The sequence below is a fragment of the Onthophagus taurus genome, chromosome 10 (genome assembly GCF_036711975.1).
Source record: "Onthophagus taurus isolate NC chromosome 10, IU_Otau_3.0, whole genome shotgun sequence".
NCBI classification, from domain to species: Eukaryota; Metazoa; Arthropoda; class Insecta; order Coleoptera; family Scarabaeidae; genus Onthophagus; species Onthophagus taurus.
The window spans coordinates 11,586,415-11,602,000 of record NC_091975.1 but is presented as its reverse complement, the minus strand read 5'-3'; the positions used below and the strand labels follow the sequence as shown (position 1 = coordinate 11,602,000).

General features: G+C 26.8%; 2 protein-coding genes across 2 annotated transcripts in view; one reads left to right on the top strand and one right to left on the bottom strand.

The window, feature by feature from the left end:
* Positions 1–15,586, bottom strand: part of LOC111421536 (uncharacterized) — a 111,301-nt gene that overhangs the window by 77,284 nt on the left and 18,431 nt on the right. The window lies entirely within an intron of this gene.
* LOC111418297 (missing minor mitochondria) lies at positions 2,926–15,493 on the top strand. Its single transcript, XM_023050805.2, has 2 exons — positions 2,926–5,054; positions 14,117–15,493. Exons 1-2 carry the CDS (start codon positions 3,027–3,029, stop codon positions 15,365–15,367), a joined length of 3,279 nt encoding a protein of 1,092 aa, XP_022906573.1. The 5' UTR covers positions 2,926–3,026; the 3' UTR covers positions 15,368–15,493.

Genomic DNA, 15,586 nt, shown 5'->3' with positions numbered 1-15,586 from the left:
TTAACCCAAAAAATGAGAAACTGTCCAATAATTAATATCTCAAAAACTAAAAGATATTTTGAAAGTCCGTTGCTTTCATTGGAAAGCTCATAATTAGTAGAATAAGTAATAATAGTTTCATAATGATTTCTTGAAATCCCGATTTGTTATGATTTTTTGAAAATTAGTGAAAATAATTGGTTAACCCGAATGATGAATTATTGTTTAAAACTTAATAATTCAAAAATTAAAAGATATTTTGAAAATCTGTTTCTTTCATTGGAAAGCTCATAATTTGTAGAATAACTGCTGATAGTTTCATAATGATTTATTAAAATTTCGATTTGTTATGATTTCTTTAAAAGTGAGTGAAGATAGTTGCTTAACCCAAAAAATGGAAAACTGTCTAATAATTAATATCTCAAAAACTAAAAGATATTTTGAAAATCCGTTTATTTCATTGGAAAGCTCATAATTTGTAGAATAAGTGCTGATAGTTTCACAATGATGTATTGAAATCCCGATTTGTTATGATTTTTTGAAAATGAGTGAAAATAGTTGCTTAACCCCAAAAATGAGAAACTGTCTAATAATTAATATCTTAAAAACTAAAAGATATTTTGAAAATCCGTTTCTTTCATTGGAAAGCTCATAATTTGTAGAATAAGTGCTGATAGTTTTATAATGATTTATTGAAATCCCGATTTGTTATGATTTTTTGAAAATGAGTGAAAATAGTTGCTTAACCCAAAAAATGACAAACTGTGTAATAATTAATATCTCAATAACTAAAAGATATTTTGAAAATCCGTTTCATTCATTGGAAAGCTCATAATTTGTAGAATAAATGCTGATAGTTTCATAATGATTTATTGAAATCCCGATTTGTTATGATTTTTTGAAAATGAGCGAAGATAGTTCCTTAACCCAAAAAATGAGAAACTGTCCAATAATTAATATCTCAAAAACTAAAAGATATTTTGAAAATCCGTTGCTTTCATTGGAAAGCTCATAATTAGTAGAATAAGTAATAATAGTTTCATAATGATTTCTTGAAATCCCGATTTGTTATGATTTTTTGAAAATTAGTGAAAATAATTGGTTAACCCGAATGATGAGTTATTGTTTAAAACTTAATAATTCAAAAATTAAAAGATATTTTGAAAATCTGTTTCTTTCATTGGAAAGCTCATAATTTGTAGAATAACTGCTGATAGTTTCATAATGATTTATTAAAATTTCGATTTGTTATGATTTCTTTAAAAGTGAGTGAAGATAGTTGCTTAACCCAAAAAATGGAAAACTGTCTAATAATTAATATCTCAAAAACTAAAAGATATTTTGAAAATCCGTTTATTTCATTGGAAAGCTCATAATTTGTAGAATAAGTGCTGATAGTTTCACAATGATGTATTGAAATCCCGATTTGTTATGATTTTTTGAAAATTAGTGAAAATTGTTGCTTAACCCAAAAAATGGGAAACTGTCTAATAATTAATACCTCAAAAATTAAAAGATATTTTGAAAATCCGTTTCTTTCATTGGAAAGCTCATAATTTGTAGAATAAGTGCTGATAGTTTCATAATGATGTATTGAAATTCCGATTTGTTATGATTTTTTTTAAATGAGTGAAAATAGTTACTTAAACCAAAAAATGAGAAACTGTGTAATAAATAATATCTCAAAAATTAAAAGATATTTTGAAAATCCGGTTCTTTCATTAGAAAGCTCATAATTTGTAGAATAAGTGCTGATAGTCTCATAATGATTTATTGAAATCCCGATTTGTTATGATTTTTTGAAAATGAGTGAAAATATTTGCTTAAACCAAAAAATGAGAAACTGTGTAATAATAATTAATATCTCAAAAACTAAAAGATATTTTGAAAATCCGTTAGTTTCATTGGAAAGCTCTTAGTTTGTAGAATAAGTGCTGATAGTTTCACAATGATGTATTGAAATCCCGATTTGTTATGATTTTTTGAAAATTAGTGAAAATTGTTGCTTAACCCAAAAAATGGGAAACTGTCTAATAATTAATACCTCAAAAATTAAAAGATATTTTTAAAATCCGTTTCTTTCATTGGAAAGCTCATAATTTGTAGAATAAGTGCTGATAGTTTCATAATGATGTATTGAAATTCCGATTTGTTATGATTTTTTTAAATGAGTGAAAATAGTTACTTAAACCAAAAAATGAGAAACTGTGTAATAAATAATATCTCAAAAACTAAAAGATATTTTGAAAATCCGGTTCTTTCATTAGAAAGCTCATAATTTGTAGAATAAGTGCTAATAGTCTCATAATGATTTATTGAAATCCCGATTTGTTATGATTTTTTGAAAATGAGTGAAAATATTTGCTTAAACCAAAAAATGAGAAACTGTGTAATAATAATTAATATCTCAAAAACTAAAAGATATTTTGAAAATCCGTTAGTTTCATTGGAAAGCTCTTAGTTTGTAGAATAAGTGCTGATAGTTTCATAATGATTTATTGAAATCCCGATTTGTTATAATTTTTTGAAAATGATTGAAAATAGTTACTTAACCCAAAAAATGAGAAACTATTTAATAATTAATATCTCAAAAACTAAAAGATATTTTAAAAATCCGTTTCTTTCACTGGAAAACTCATAATTTGTAGAATAGGTGCTGATAGTTTCATAATGATTTATTGAAATCTCGATTTGTTATGATTTTTTGAAAGTTGTAGTAAAATATTGAGGTATTCAAAATATCAATTAAAACCAAATATAATCCGAATTTCGGAATTTCTGCTATCAATTTTGAGTAATGTAAGAACTATAGCTTATAAGAATGGTATTTTTAAGTTTTTTGAAACTTTCAAAACGGTCAAATTTAAGCTGAATTATTTCATCATCCCCAAAAATCAATTCGAAATAATCGTAACTTGGAAACAGTTTGATCGATAACACCTTCAGTTATAAACGTCAAACAAGAAATCGCTCAAAAAAAGAATTTTAACAATTTTAACCGCAACTTTTAATTATTATTATCGTTTTAAGTGTTTTAAGTTTTAACCATGTCGTCAACCGATAACAAAACCGAACAATCTCAAGATCCGAAGAAAAAGAAATCGAAAAAACAAAAACCATCATCCGCAAAACACCATCACCACCATCGTCGAAGACCAAGAGAGGAAACATTAGAATCTTTAAAACGTTTCAAATTTGACATGCCCGGAGTTCATCGAGTCGTTTTAAGCGAAAAAACCCAAGCTGATATAGGCATGTTGGTCGGAGAAGACGTCACCTCGGAATTACCATGGAAAATAATCCAAAAAGAAGTCATCGCGGACCACATCGAATTAATAGAAGACTCCGAATTTATGGAATTCCGCCTCGAAGTGATCCCATACGAAAGCCCCGAGGTCCTGATGGGGTACATCCCGGACGAAATAAGGGAATACGACGAATTCTATTTGGTATTATCAAAAAACGCGCAAGAAATCATCACAAACGTCATCACAAAAATCAAAGCATTCCAAGAAGCAAAATTAACGCGAGCTTTAGAGGTCGTCCCAAAAGGTTTTTGGCCATCATTCGGAAGCGAAGACGAAATCGCAGAATACACCGAAACTCCAAATCGAAATTTATACGAAGTCGAAGTCGAAACGACTTATCCAATAATTAGTAGAAAGGTGAAGTTTCGTATTCGACCGGTTGAGAAGGCACGTGATGGTTATATGGAGCTTTTAACTCGAGTGCCGATTCAAAATGTGATTAAATCACGAATTGATGCGATCGTCCAAAGATCTCCGAATGTTATAACTCGAGAGGCACAAACTAATTGTCCATATCCGAAGAATGCTTGGACGCAATACTTTTATGAATTCGAACCTGTCACGAATTTAACCGCAAAGTTTACCCAAAACATTCGAGATTTCGTCGATTACGAATTAGACGATTTATGCGATAAAATCAACGTTAACGACCATATTAATTTATATTCCAACGATTATCGCGATTTAGTAACCGACCAAGCTTTCGCAGAAACTCCAGAAAGAGTCAGTTGGGACGAATACATGTCTTTTGCCGATTTAAAAGACGCCAGAAATAAAATGATAACTTCAGCGTGTTGGCACCCGATGTTAACCGGAACCGTTGCAATTTCTTACGCAGATAAAGCCCCAAATACGTTCCTCCGAGGACCCGGGACGATAGACCCCGTTAATAACATAATCCATGGGAAAAATCCCATTTTGGTGTGGTGCTTCAACGATGGGCTTTACCCCAAATTAGAATTGGAATGCCCAAGACCGGCCGATTGCATCTCTTTTTGTCCCTTTGACCCCAACATAATCGTTGGAGCTTTGTCAAATGGGCAAGTTGTCGTGTGGGATATCAAAAATAAATTGGAACACGTCGAGGAGCAAGAAATTTTAACTCAGGCGCAACAAAAATATCGCGTTTTAATGTTCTCCTTAATGAATTGGTTTCAAAATACTCGCGATATAAAATTAGTTAGAGTCACAGCTCAATCTGACATGGCAGTTTCGCATTCGCGCAACGTAACGAGAATTAACTGGATTAATCCGTTTCGGAGATTATTTCGAACTGGAAAAATCGTAAATTTACTCGAAGATGAACCGATGACCATGCAATTCAGTACCAGCTCAATCGATGGGAGCTTATTCTTTTGGGATATGTTGGCCAAACCTACTGGTCATGCTGGGGAGCACCAAAAAAGAAAATCGAAACGTTTAAAAATACGCCCGAGTGCTCTAACTTTGGATGCTTCGCCTTTTCAGTTTTTGAATCGGGTGTGGAGGCCGTTGTATAAAATAAGTGTGAGTAATTCGAAGAAAAATCGGGGGTTTCCCATCGCTTCGTCGGATATTTTGGCGCATCTTTTGTATTATGAGAAAGCTGATCCGAAACAACCGGATTCGATGATCGAGAGGGTTGCTTATAAGCCGGTGTGGAAAAGGCCGACGAAACCGCATAGTTGTACGGCGATTTGTGGGACTTCTAATGGGTATGTTTATATGATGAAATGGGATGGGTATGAGGTGGATCCTGGGGAGCCCATTAATACTGAATATGCTAAGGTAATTATATCATTAAATGTTATTTTGAAGTAAGATCGGGCTTACTGAAATTCGCTTCCCTGAAAGCCCATCATTACAAACATCCCTATTAAGCTTTCTTCTAAACATTCTCACTCCAACCATCATGTCTCAAATTAAAAACTTTATTACAATAAATCTTCCCAAAAATGCACTACTAATGGAATAATAAATCAAAAAAATAATACTATTGATATTTCTAGGAAAAATTGTTAAATTTACGAATAAAAGAAATTTGTAGAAAATGTATGCTAAATTGAAGCTTAAAGATTGTGGTTTATGATATGATATAAAAACTATGAGATAATATTAATGAAATTTTCAGGAAAAAATTGATGAAGAAGAAATTGTTAAATTTATAAATTATAGAGGATACAAAATTTTCAAAAAATCACATCATCTGTATTTTTAAGAATCATGATATGATATGTATGTTAAATTGAAGCTTAAAGATTGTAGTTTATGATATAATATAAAAATTATTAGGTAATATTAATGAAATTTCCATTAATAAATTAATAAAGAAAAAATTGTCTAATTTATAAATTATAAAAAATACGAAATTTTCAAAAAATCATATCTGCTATATTTTTGAGAATCACGATATGATATGTATGTTAAATTGAAGCTTAAAGATTGTAGTTTATGATATGATATAAAAACTATTAGGTAATATTAATGAAATTTCCAAGAATAAATTTTTAAAGAAAAAATTGTCAATTATAAATCAAAAATAATACGAAATTTTCAAAAAATCATATCTCCTATATTTTTGAGAAGCACGATATGATATGTATGTTAAATTGAAGCTTTAAGATTGTAGTTTATGATATGATATAAAAACTATTAGGTAATATTAATGAAATTTCCAGAAATAAGTTGATAAAGAAATTGTTAAATTTGTAAATTATAAAGGATACGAAATTTTCAAAAAATCATATCTGCCATATTTTTGAGAATCACGATATAATATGTATGTTAAATTGAAGCTTAAAGATTGTAGTTTATGATATAATATAAAAACTATTAGGTAATATTAATGATATTTCTAAGAATAAGTTGATAAAGAAATTGTTAAATTTATAAATTATGTATAAAGGATACGAAATTTTCAAAAAATCGTATCTGCCATATTTTTGAGAATCACGATATGACATGTATGTTAAATGGAAGCTTAAAGATTGTATTTTATGATATGATATAAGAACTATTGGGTAGTATTAATGAAATTTCCAGGAATAAGTTAATAAAGAAGAAATTGTTAAATTTATAAATTATAAAGGATACAACATTTTCAAAAAATCACATCATCTGTAATTTTAAGAATCATGATATGATCTGTATGTTAAATTGAAGCTTAAAGATTGCAGTTTATGATATGATATAAAAAATATGAGATGATATTAATGAAATTTCCAGGAATAGGTTGATAAAGAAATTGTTAAATTTATAAATTATAAAGGATACGAAATTTTCAAAAAATCATATCTGCCATATTTTTGAGAATCACGATATAATATGTATGTTAAATTGAAGCTTAAAGATTATAGTTTGTGATATAATATAAAAACTGTTAGGTAATATTAATGAAATTTTCAGGAATAAGCTGATAAAGAAGAAATTGTAAAATTTATAAATTATAAAGGATACGAAATTTTCAAAAAATCATATTTGCCATATTTTTGAGAATCACGATATGATATGTATGTTAAATTGAAGCTTAAAGATTGTAGTTTATGATATGATATAAAAACTATTAGGTAATATTAATGAAATTCCCAGGAATAAATTGATAAAGAAAAAATTGTCAAATTTGTAAATCAAACAAAATGCGAAATTTTCAAAAAATCATATCTACTATATTTTTGAGAATCATGATATGATATGTACGTTAGATTGAAGCTTAAAGGTTGTAGTGTATGATATGATATAAAATCTATGACATAATATTAATGAAATTTCCAGGAATATATTCTTAAAGAAAAAATTGTCAATTATAAATCAAAAATACTACGAAATTTTCAAAAAATCATATTTGCTGTATTTTTGAGAATGACGATATGAGATGTATGTTAAATTGAAGGTTAAAGATTGTAGTTTATGATATGATATAAAAACTATTAGGTAATATTAATGAAATTTCCAGGAATAAATTGATAAAGAAGAAATAGTCTAATCTACAAATTATAAACCATACGAAATTTTCAAAAAATCATATCTGCCATATTTTTGAGAATCACGATATGATATGTATGTTAAATTGAAGCTTAAAGATTGTACTTTATGATATGATGTAAAAACTATTAGGTAATGTTAATGAAATTTCCAGGAATAAATGGATAAAGAAAAAATTTTCAAATTTGTAAATCAAACAGAATGCGAAATTTTCAAGAAATCATATCTACCATATTTTTGAGAATCACGATATGATATGTATGTTAAATTGAAGCTTAAAGATTGTGCTTTATGATATGATATAAAAACTATTAGGTAATGTTAATGAAATTTCCAGGAATAAATGAATAAAGAAAAAATTGTCAAATTTGTAAATCAAACAATGCGAAATTTTCAAAAAATCATATCTACTATATTTTTGAGAATCACGATATGATATGTATGTTAAATTGAAGCTTAAAGGTTGTAGTGTATGATATGATATAAAAACTATGAGATAATATTAATGAAATTTCCAGGAATAAGTTGATAAAGAAGAAATTGTTAAATTTATAAATTATAAAGAATACAGAATTTTTAAAAAATCACATCATCTGTAGTTTTAAGAATCATGATATGATCTGTATGTTAAATTGAAGCTTAAAGATTGCAGTTTATGATATGATATAAAAAATATGAGATGATATTAATGAAATTTCTAGGAATAAATTGTTAAGGAAAAAATTGTCAAATTTATAAATCATAAAGAATACGAAATTTTCATAAAATCATATCATCTCTATTTTTGATGGTAATGATATGATATGTATGTTAAATTGAAGCTTTAAGATTGCAATTTATGATATGCTATAAAAACTATTAGGTAATATAAATGAAATTTCCAGGAATAAGCTGATAAAGAAATTGTTAAATTTATAAATTATAAAGGATACGAAATTTTCAAAAAATCATATCTACTATATTTTTGAGAATCACGATATGATATGTATGTTAAATTGAAGCTTAAAGATTGTAGTTTACGATATGATATAAAAACTATGTGAAAATATTAATGTAATTTCCAGGAATATATTGTTAAAGAAGAAATTGTCAGTTATAAATCAAAATACTAAGAAATTTTCAAAAAATCATATCTGCTATATTTTTGAGATTCACGATATGATATGTATGTTAAATTGAAGCTTAAATATTGTAGTTTATGATATGATATAAAAACTATTAGGTAATATTAATGAAATCCCCAGGAATAAATTGATAAAGAAAAAATTGTCAAATTTGTAAACCAAACAAATTACGAAATTTTCAAAAAATCATATCTACTATATTTTTGAGAATCACGATATGATATGTATGTTAAATTGAAGTTTAAAGGTTGTAGTGTATGATATGATATAAAAACAATGAGATAATATTAATGAAATTTCCAGGAATACATTCTTAAAGAAAAAATTGTCAATTATAAATCAAAAATACTACGAAATTTTCAAAAAATTATATCTGCTATATTTTTGAGATTCACGATATGATATGTATGTTAAATTGAAGTTTAAAGATTGTAGTTTATGATATGATATAAAAACTATTAGGTAATATTAATGAAATTTCCAGAAATAAGTTTATAAAGAAGAAATTGTTAAATTTATAAATTATAAAGAATACAAAATTTTCAAAAAATCATATCATCTGTAGTGTTAAGAATCATGATATGATCTGTATGTTAAATTGAAACTTAAAGATTGTAGTTTATGATATGATATAAAAACTATTAGGTAATATTAATAAAATTTCCAGAAATAAATTGATAAAAAAGAAATAGTCTAATCTACAAATTATAAACAATACGAAATTTTCAAAAAATCATATCTGCCATATTTTTGAGAATCACGATATGATATGTATGTTAAATTGAAACTTAAAGATTGTGCTTTATGATATGATATAAAAACTATTAGGTAATGTTAATGAAATTTCCAGGAATAAATGGATAAAGAAAAAATTGTCAAATTTGTAAATCAAACAGAATGCGAAATTTTCAAAAAATCATATCTACTATATTTTTGAGAATCACGATATGATATGTATGTTAAATTGAAGCTTAAAGGTTGTAGTGTATGATATGATATAAAAGCTATGAGATAATATTAATGAAATTTCCAGGAATAAGTTGATAAAGAAGAAATTGTTAAATTTATAAATTATAAAGGATACAGAATTTTTAAAAAATCACATCATCTGTAGTTTTAAGAATCATGATATGATCTGTATGTTAAATTGAAGCTTAAAGATTGCAGTTTATGATATGATATAAAAAATATGAGATGATATTAATGAAATTTCCAGGAATAAATTGTCAAATTTATAAATCATAAAGAATACGAAATTTTCATAAAATCATATCATCTGTATTTTTAAGAATGATGATATGATATATATGTTAAATTGAAGCTTAAAGATTCCAGTTTATAATATGATATAAAAATTATTAGGTAATATCAATGAAATTTCAAGGAATAAATTATTAAAGAAGAAATTGTGAAATTTACAAATTATAAAGAATATGAAATTTGCAAAAAATCATATCATCTTTATTTCTCAGAATCATGATATGATATGTATGTTAAATTGAAGCTTAAAGATTGTAGTTTATGATATTATATAAAAACTATTAGGTAATATTAATGAAATTTCTAGGAATAAATTGATAAAGAAGAAATTGTCAAATTTATAAATTATAAAGAATACGAAATTTTCAAAAAATAATATATTCTGCTATATTTTTGAGAATCACGATATGATATGTATGTTAACTTGAAGCTTTAAATTGAATTGAAACTATTAGGTAATATTAATGACACTTCCAGGAATATGTTGATAAAGAAGAAATTGTTAATTTATAAATCAAAAAGAGTACGATATTTTCAAAAAACCATATTATCTGCATTTTTGAGAATCATGATATGATATGCATGTTAAATTGAAGTTTAAAGATTGCAGTTTATGATATGATATAAAAAATATGAGATGATATTAATGAAATTTCCAGGAATAAGTTGATAAAGAAATTGTTCAATTTATAAATTATAAAGGATACGAAATTTTTAAAAAAATTATATCTGCCATATTTTTGAGAATCACTATATGATATGTATGTTAAATTGAAGCTTAAAGATTGTAGTTTATGATATGATATAAAAACTATTAGGTAATATTAATGAAATTCCCAGGAATAAATTGATAAAGAAAAAATTGTCAAATTTGTAAATCAAACAAAATGCGAAATTTTCAAAAAATCATATCTACTATATTTTTGAGAATCACGATATGATATGTATGTTAAATTGAAGCTTAAAGGGTGTAGTGTATGATATGATATAAGAACTATGAGATAATATTAATGAAATTTCCAGAAATAAATTGTTAAAGAAGAAATTGTCAATTATAAATCAAAAATACTACGAAATTTTCAAAAAATCACATCTGCTGTATTTTTGAGATTCACGATATGATATATATGTTAAATAGAAGCTTAAAGATTGTAGTTTATGATATGATATAAAAACTATCAGGTAATATTAATGGAATTTCCAGAAATAGATTGTTAAAGAAGAAATTGTCAATTATAAATCAAATGTAATACAAAATTTTCAAAAAATCATATCATCTGTATTTTTGAGAATCACGATATGATATGTATGTTCAATTGAAGCTTAAAGATTGTAGTTTATGATATGTTACAAAATCTATGAGATAATATTAATGAAATTTCCAAGAAGAAATTGTTAAAAACGAAACAGTCAAATTTGTAAATCAAACAGAATACGAAATGTAGTCGAAGTTGATGTTCTAGTTCATTTTTAACCAGTTTTTTAACATAGAGGTAACAAAGGTTTTTTTGTGAGGTTTACACTTTTTCTGATTAGTAAAAAATATTGTATTAAATATAATACGTCTCTTTATTTACATGTTTCGCCTGTCCTAGCAGGCATCTTCAGAATAATTACAAGAATGATCATTTAAAAGAATCCAAAGAGAAAAAAACAAAAGCCTTTCAAAAGCCAAAACCCAAAGTTTGCGACTCCTATGTATGGCTAACCATAGGAGCCTTCTGTATTTTGGGATATGGGCCAGATATGGATTTATATATTGGCACCTGTGAGTAATATATTTTTTTTGTAGTTATTCTGAAGATGCCTACTAGGACAGGCGAAACATGTAAATAAAGAGACGTATTATATTTAATACAAGATTTTTTTACTAACCAGTAAAAGTACAAACCTCATAAAAAAACCTTTGTTACCTCTAGAATACGAAATGTTCAAAAAATATCATCTGTATTTCTGAGAATCACGATATGATATGTATGCTAAATTGAAGCTTTAAGATTGCAATTTATGATATGATATTAAAACTGTTAGGTAATGTTAATGAAATTTCGAGAAATAACTTGTTAAAGAAGAAATTGTCAATTATAAATCAATAATAATACGAAATTTTCAAAAAATCATATCTTCTATGTTTTTGATAATCACGATATGATATGTATGTTAAATTGAAGCTTAAAGATTGTAGTATATGATATGATATAAAAACTATGAGATAATATCAATGAAATTTGCAGGAATAAATTGTTAAAGACGAAATTATTATATTCATAAATGATAAAGAATACGAAATTTTCAAAAAATCATATCTATATTTTTAAGAATCATGATATGATATGTATGTTAAACTGAAGCTTAAAGATTGTAATTTATATGATATAAAAACTATGAGATAATATTAATGATATTTCCAGGAAAAAATTATTAAAGAAGAAATTGTCAATTATAAATCAAAAATAATTTGAAATTTTCAAAAAATCATATCATCTGTATTTCTGAGAATCACGATATGATATGTATGCTAAATTGAAGCTTTAAGATTGCAATTTATGATATGCTATAAAAACTATTAGATAATATTAATGAAATTTCCAGGAATAAATTGTTGAAGAAGAAATTGTTAATTATAAATCAAAAATGATACGAAATTTTCAAAAAATCATATCTACTATATTTTTGTGAATCATGATATGATATGTATGCTAAATTGAAGCTTAAAGATTGCAGTTCGTAATATGATACACAAACTATGAGATAATATTAATGAAGTTTCCAGAAATTAATTTGTTAAAAAAGAAATAATACGAAATTTTCAAAAAACCATATCTGCTATATTTTTAATAATCACGATATGATGTGTATGTTAAATTGAAGTTTAAAGGTTGTAGTGTATGATATGATATAAAAACAATGAGATAATATTAATGAAATTTCCAGGAATAAATTCTTAAAGAACAAAATTGTCAATTATAAATCAAAAATAATAAGAAATTTTCAAAAAATCATATCTGCTATATTTTTGAGAATCACGATATGCTATGTATGTTAAATTGAAGCTTAAAGATTGTAGTTTATGATATTATATAAAAACTATTAGGTAACATAAATGAAATTTCCAGGAATAAGTTGACAAAAAAGAAATTGTTAAATTTATAAATTATAAAGAATACAAAATTTTGAAAAAATCACATCATCTATATTTTTAAGTATTATGATATGATATGTATGTTAAATTGAAGCTTAAAGATTGTAGTTTACGATATGATATAAAAACTATATGATAATATTAATGTAATTTCTAGGAATATATTGTTAAAGAAGAAATTGTCAATTATAAATCAAAAATATTAAGAAATTTTCAAAAAATCATAGCTGCTATATTTTTGAGATTCACGATATGATATGTATGTTAAATTGAAGCTAAAAGATTGTAGTTTATGATATGATATAAAATCTATGAAGTAATATTAATGAAATTTCCAAGAATAAGTTGTTGAAGAGGAAATTGTTATATTTATAAATCAAAAAGAGTACGATATTTTCAAAAAACCATATCATCTGCATTTTTAAGAATCACGATGTGATATATATGTTAAATTAAAGCTTAAAGATCGTAGTTTATGATATGATATAAAAACTATGTAATAATATTAATAAAATTTCCAGGAATAAATCGTTAAAGACGAAATTGTCAATTATAAATCAAAAATAATACGAAATTTTCAAAAAATCATATCTGCTATATTTTTGAGGTTCACTATATGATATGTATGTTAAATTGAAGGTAAAAGATTGTAGTTTATGATATAATATAAAATCTATGAGGTAATATTAATGAAATTTCCAGGAATAAGTTGTTGAAGAGGAAATTGTTATATTTATAAATCAAAAAGAGTACGATATTTTCAAAAAAACATATCATCTGCATTTTTAAGAATCACGATGTGATATATATGTTAAATTAAAGCTTAGAGATCGTAGTTTATGATATGATATAAAAACTATGTGATTATATTAATGAAATTTCCACGAATAAATTGTTAAAGACGAAATTGTCAAATTTGTAAACCAAATATGAAACTTTCAAAAAATCATATCACCTTTATTTTTCAGAATCACGTTGTGATATGTATGTCAAATTGGAGCTTAAAAATTGTAGTTTAATTTTAGTTTTATCAGTTTTTTTGTAACATGCTCCGATACCGATAAATAACGAAATTTACCAAATTTTCATATTCTTGTGTTTTTCTCGATATCTGCGCATCCGCGAGCAAAAGTGCAAGAGAGTAATATTGTTAACAATAAAATTTGCTACAACTTTTGTTCTAAAACTTTTTTTGTAACATGCTGCGATTACGAGATTTATTGTTACTTAAGCCCTTCAATCCTGTGCATCTCCTTTTTTGAATATTAATTAACTTTTGACGCGCATTGTATATTGAATACTTAAAAACGATTATTTCATCAAATTTTATTCGTTTCTTACAGGTAATTAGTATAGGTCGTTACCACGACGGTCCAGTTCACACAATGGATAGAAATGCTTATTCGAAAACTACATTTTTATCGATCGGAGGTAGAATATTTGCAATTTGGCGCCCGGATTTAAAAGATCGTCCGGTTTTATGGAGAAAATCCCGGGTAAGATATCTCCACGGGCACTGGGCGAAAGGAAATCCTTCGATGTTCCGTTTAAGTCGACGTGATGGAAGTCGTGAAGTATGGAGCCTTTTAAAACGGAGCGACAAGAAAATGTACGAACAAAATATGTCAGGCGAAAGAGTTTTGGGCTCTTACGTTCATCATCGCGTTTTACCAATGGGAGTAATCGGAATTGCCGATAACAACGGAGCTTTCCGAATGTTTTATATCCCACATTTAAATCAACACGAAGAAGCGGGAAAAAAATTGGAGCGGATGTTAGATCGCGAAGTTATCCGTAAAAAAGCCTTTATGGAGTGGCAAACAAATTGGTTAAACACCAATTCCGCCATCGTCGAACAACGCCTGGAATATCGCCGATTAAGAATGGAAATGTTAATGGAGAAAGCGTTAAAAGAACAACAAAAAATAGCAGACGAAAAAGCCGAACAAGAAAGACAACAGAAATTATTAGAAAAAAAGAACAAACCCGAACCGGGTCATTACCAAGAATGGGCGCAAGAACAACTAAGAATTAAAGAAGAAGAACGCATGAAACGAGTTTTATTACTAAAAAAGCAACTCGATCCCGAATTATTAGTTTCACAACAAGCCCCATTAAAGAAACTCGCGCAAGAAGAGGAAAAGAAAAAGAAACGCCAAAAAGAACGCCTCGCAGAAGCCGATAAATTATTCGCAGAAGCGGTGGCCACTTTATTTCCAGACGTTATCAAAGTTAAACCACCGCCACCGTTGGATCCGTACGAGGGAGATTATCCCATCACCGATACCATCGAATGTTTTGCACATTTCGCAGCTTTGCACAATCTCGCGGATATGTTCGTTCAGCTACATCCGTTTGTCTATAATTTCGATTGGAAGAGGGTGGTCCAAAGCGGAATCGAAAGACGAAAACAAATCCATAGTCAATTCGTTGCGATTTCGCATCGCGAACGATACGAAGCAGAGAAACGAATGGCAGAAGGACCTAGCGTAATTGAGGTGGGTAGGAGTAAAGTTCTTAGCACTCCGAGCGGTGGAAATATTGTCGAGGAAGAAGACGAGGGGGAAGAGGAGGAAGATAAAGGTTTATTCTAATATTTATATGTATTTGTTGAATTGGGGAAATAAAAAGGATTAAATGTAAATTTGTGTAAATTTGATGTAAGCAAAAAAAAGTTTTTGTATGAAAGTTGTAGCAAATTTCATTCTTAACAATATTGCTCTTTTACACTTTTGCTCTCAGATGCTTAATATCGAGAAAAATTAGAAAAAGTGAAAATTTGATAAAATCGTTATTTTGCATCTTGTTGCTTG

Coding starts and splice junctions, on each gene's coding strand:
- LOC111418297 (XM_023050805.2), top strand. CDS start 3,027: ATGTCGTCAACCGATAACAAAACCGAACAATCTCAAGATCCGAAGAAA. Junction 5,055..14,116: donor TTAATACTGAATATGCTAAG/GTAATTATATCA, acceptor CGTTTCTTACAG/GTAATTAGTATAGGTCGTTA.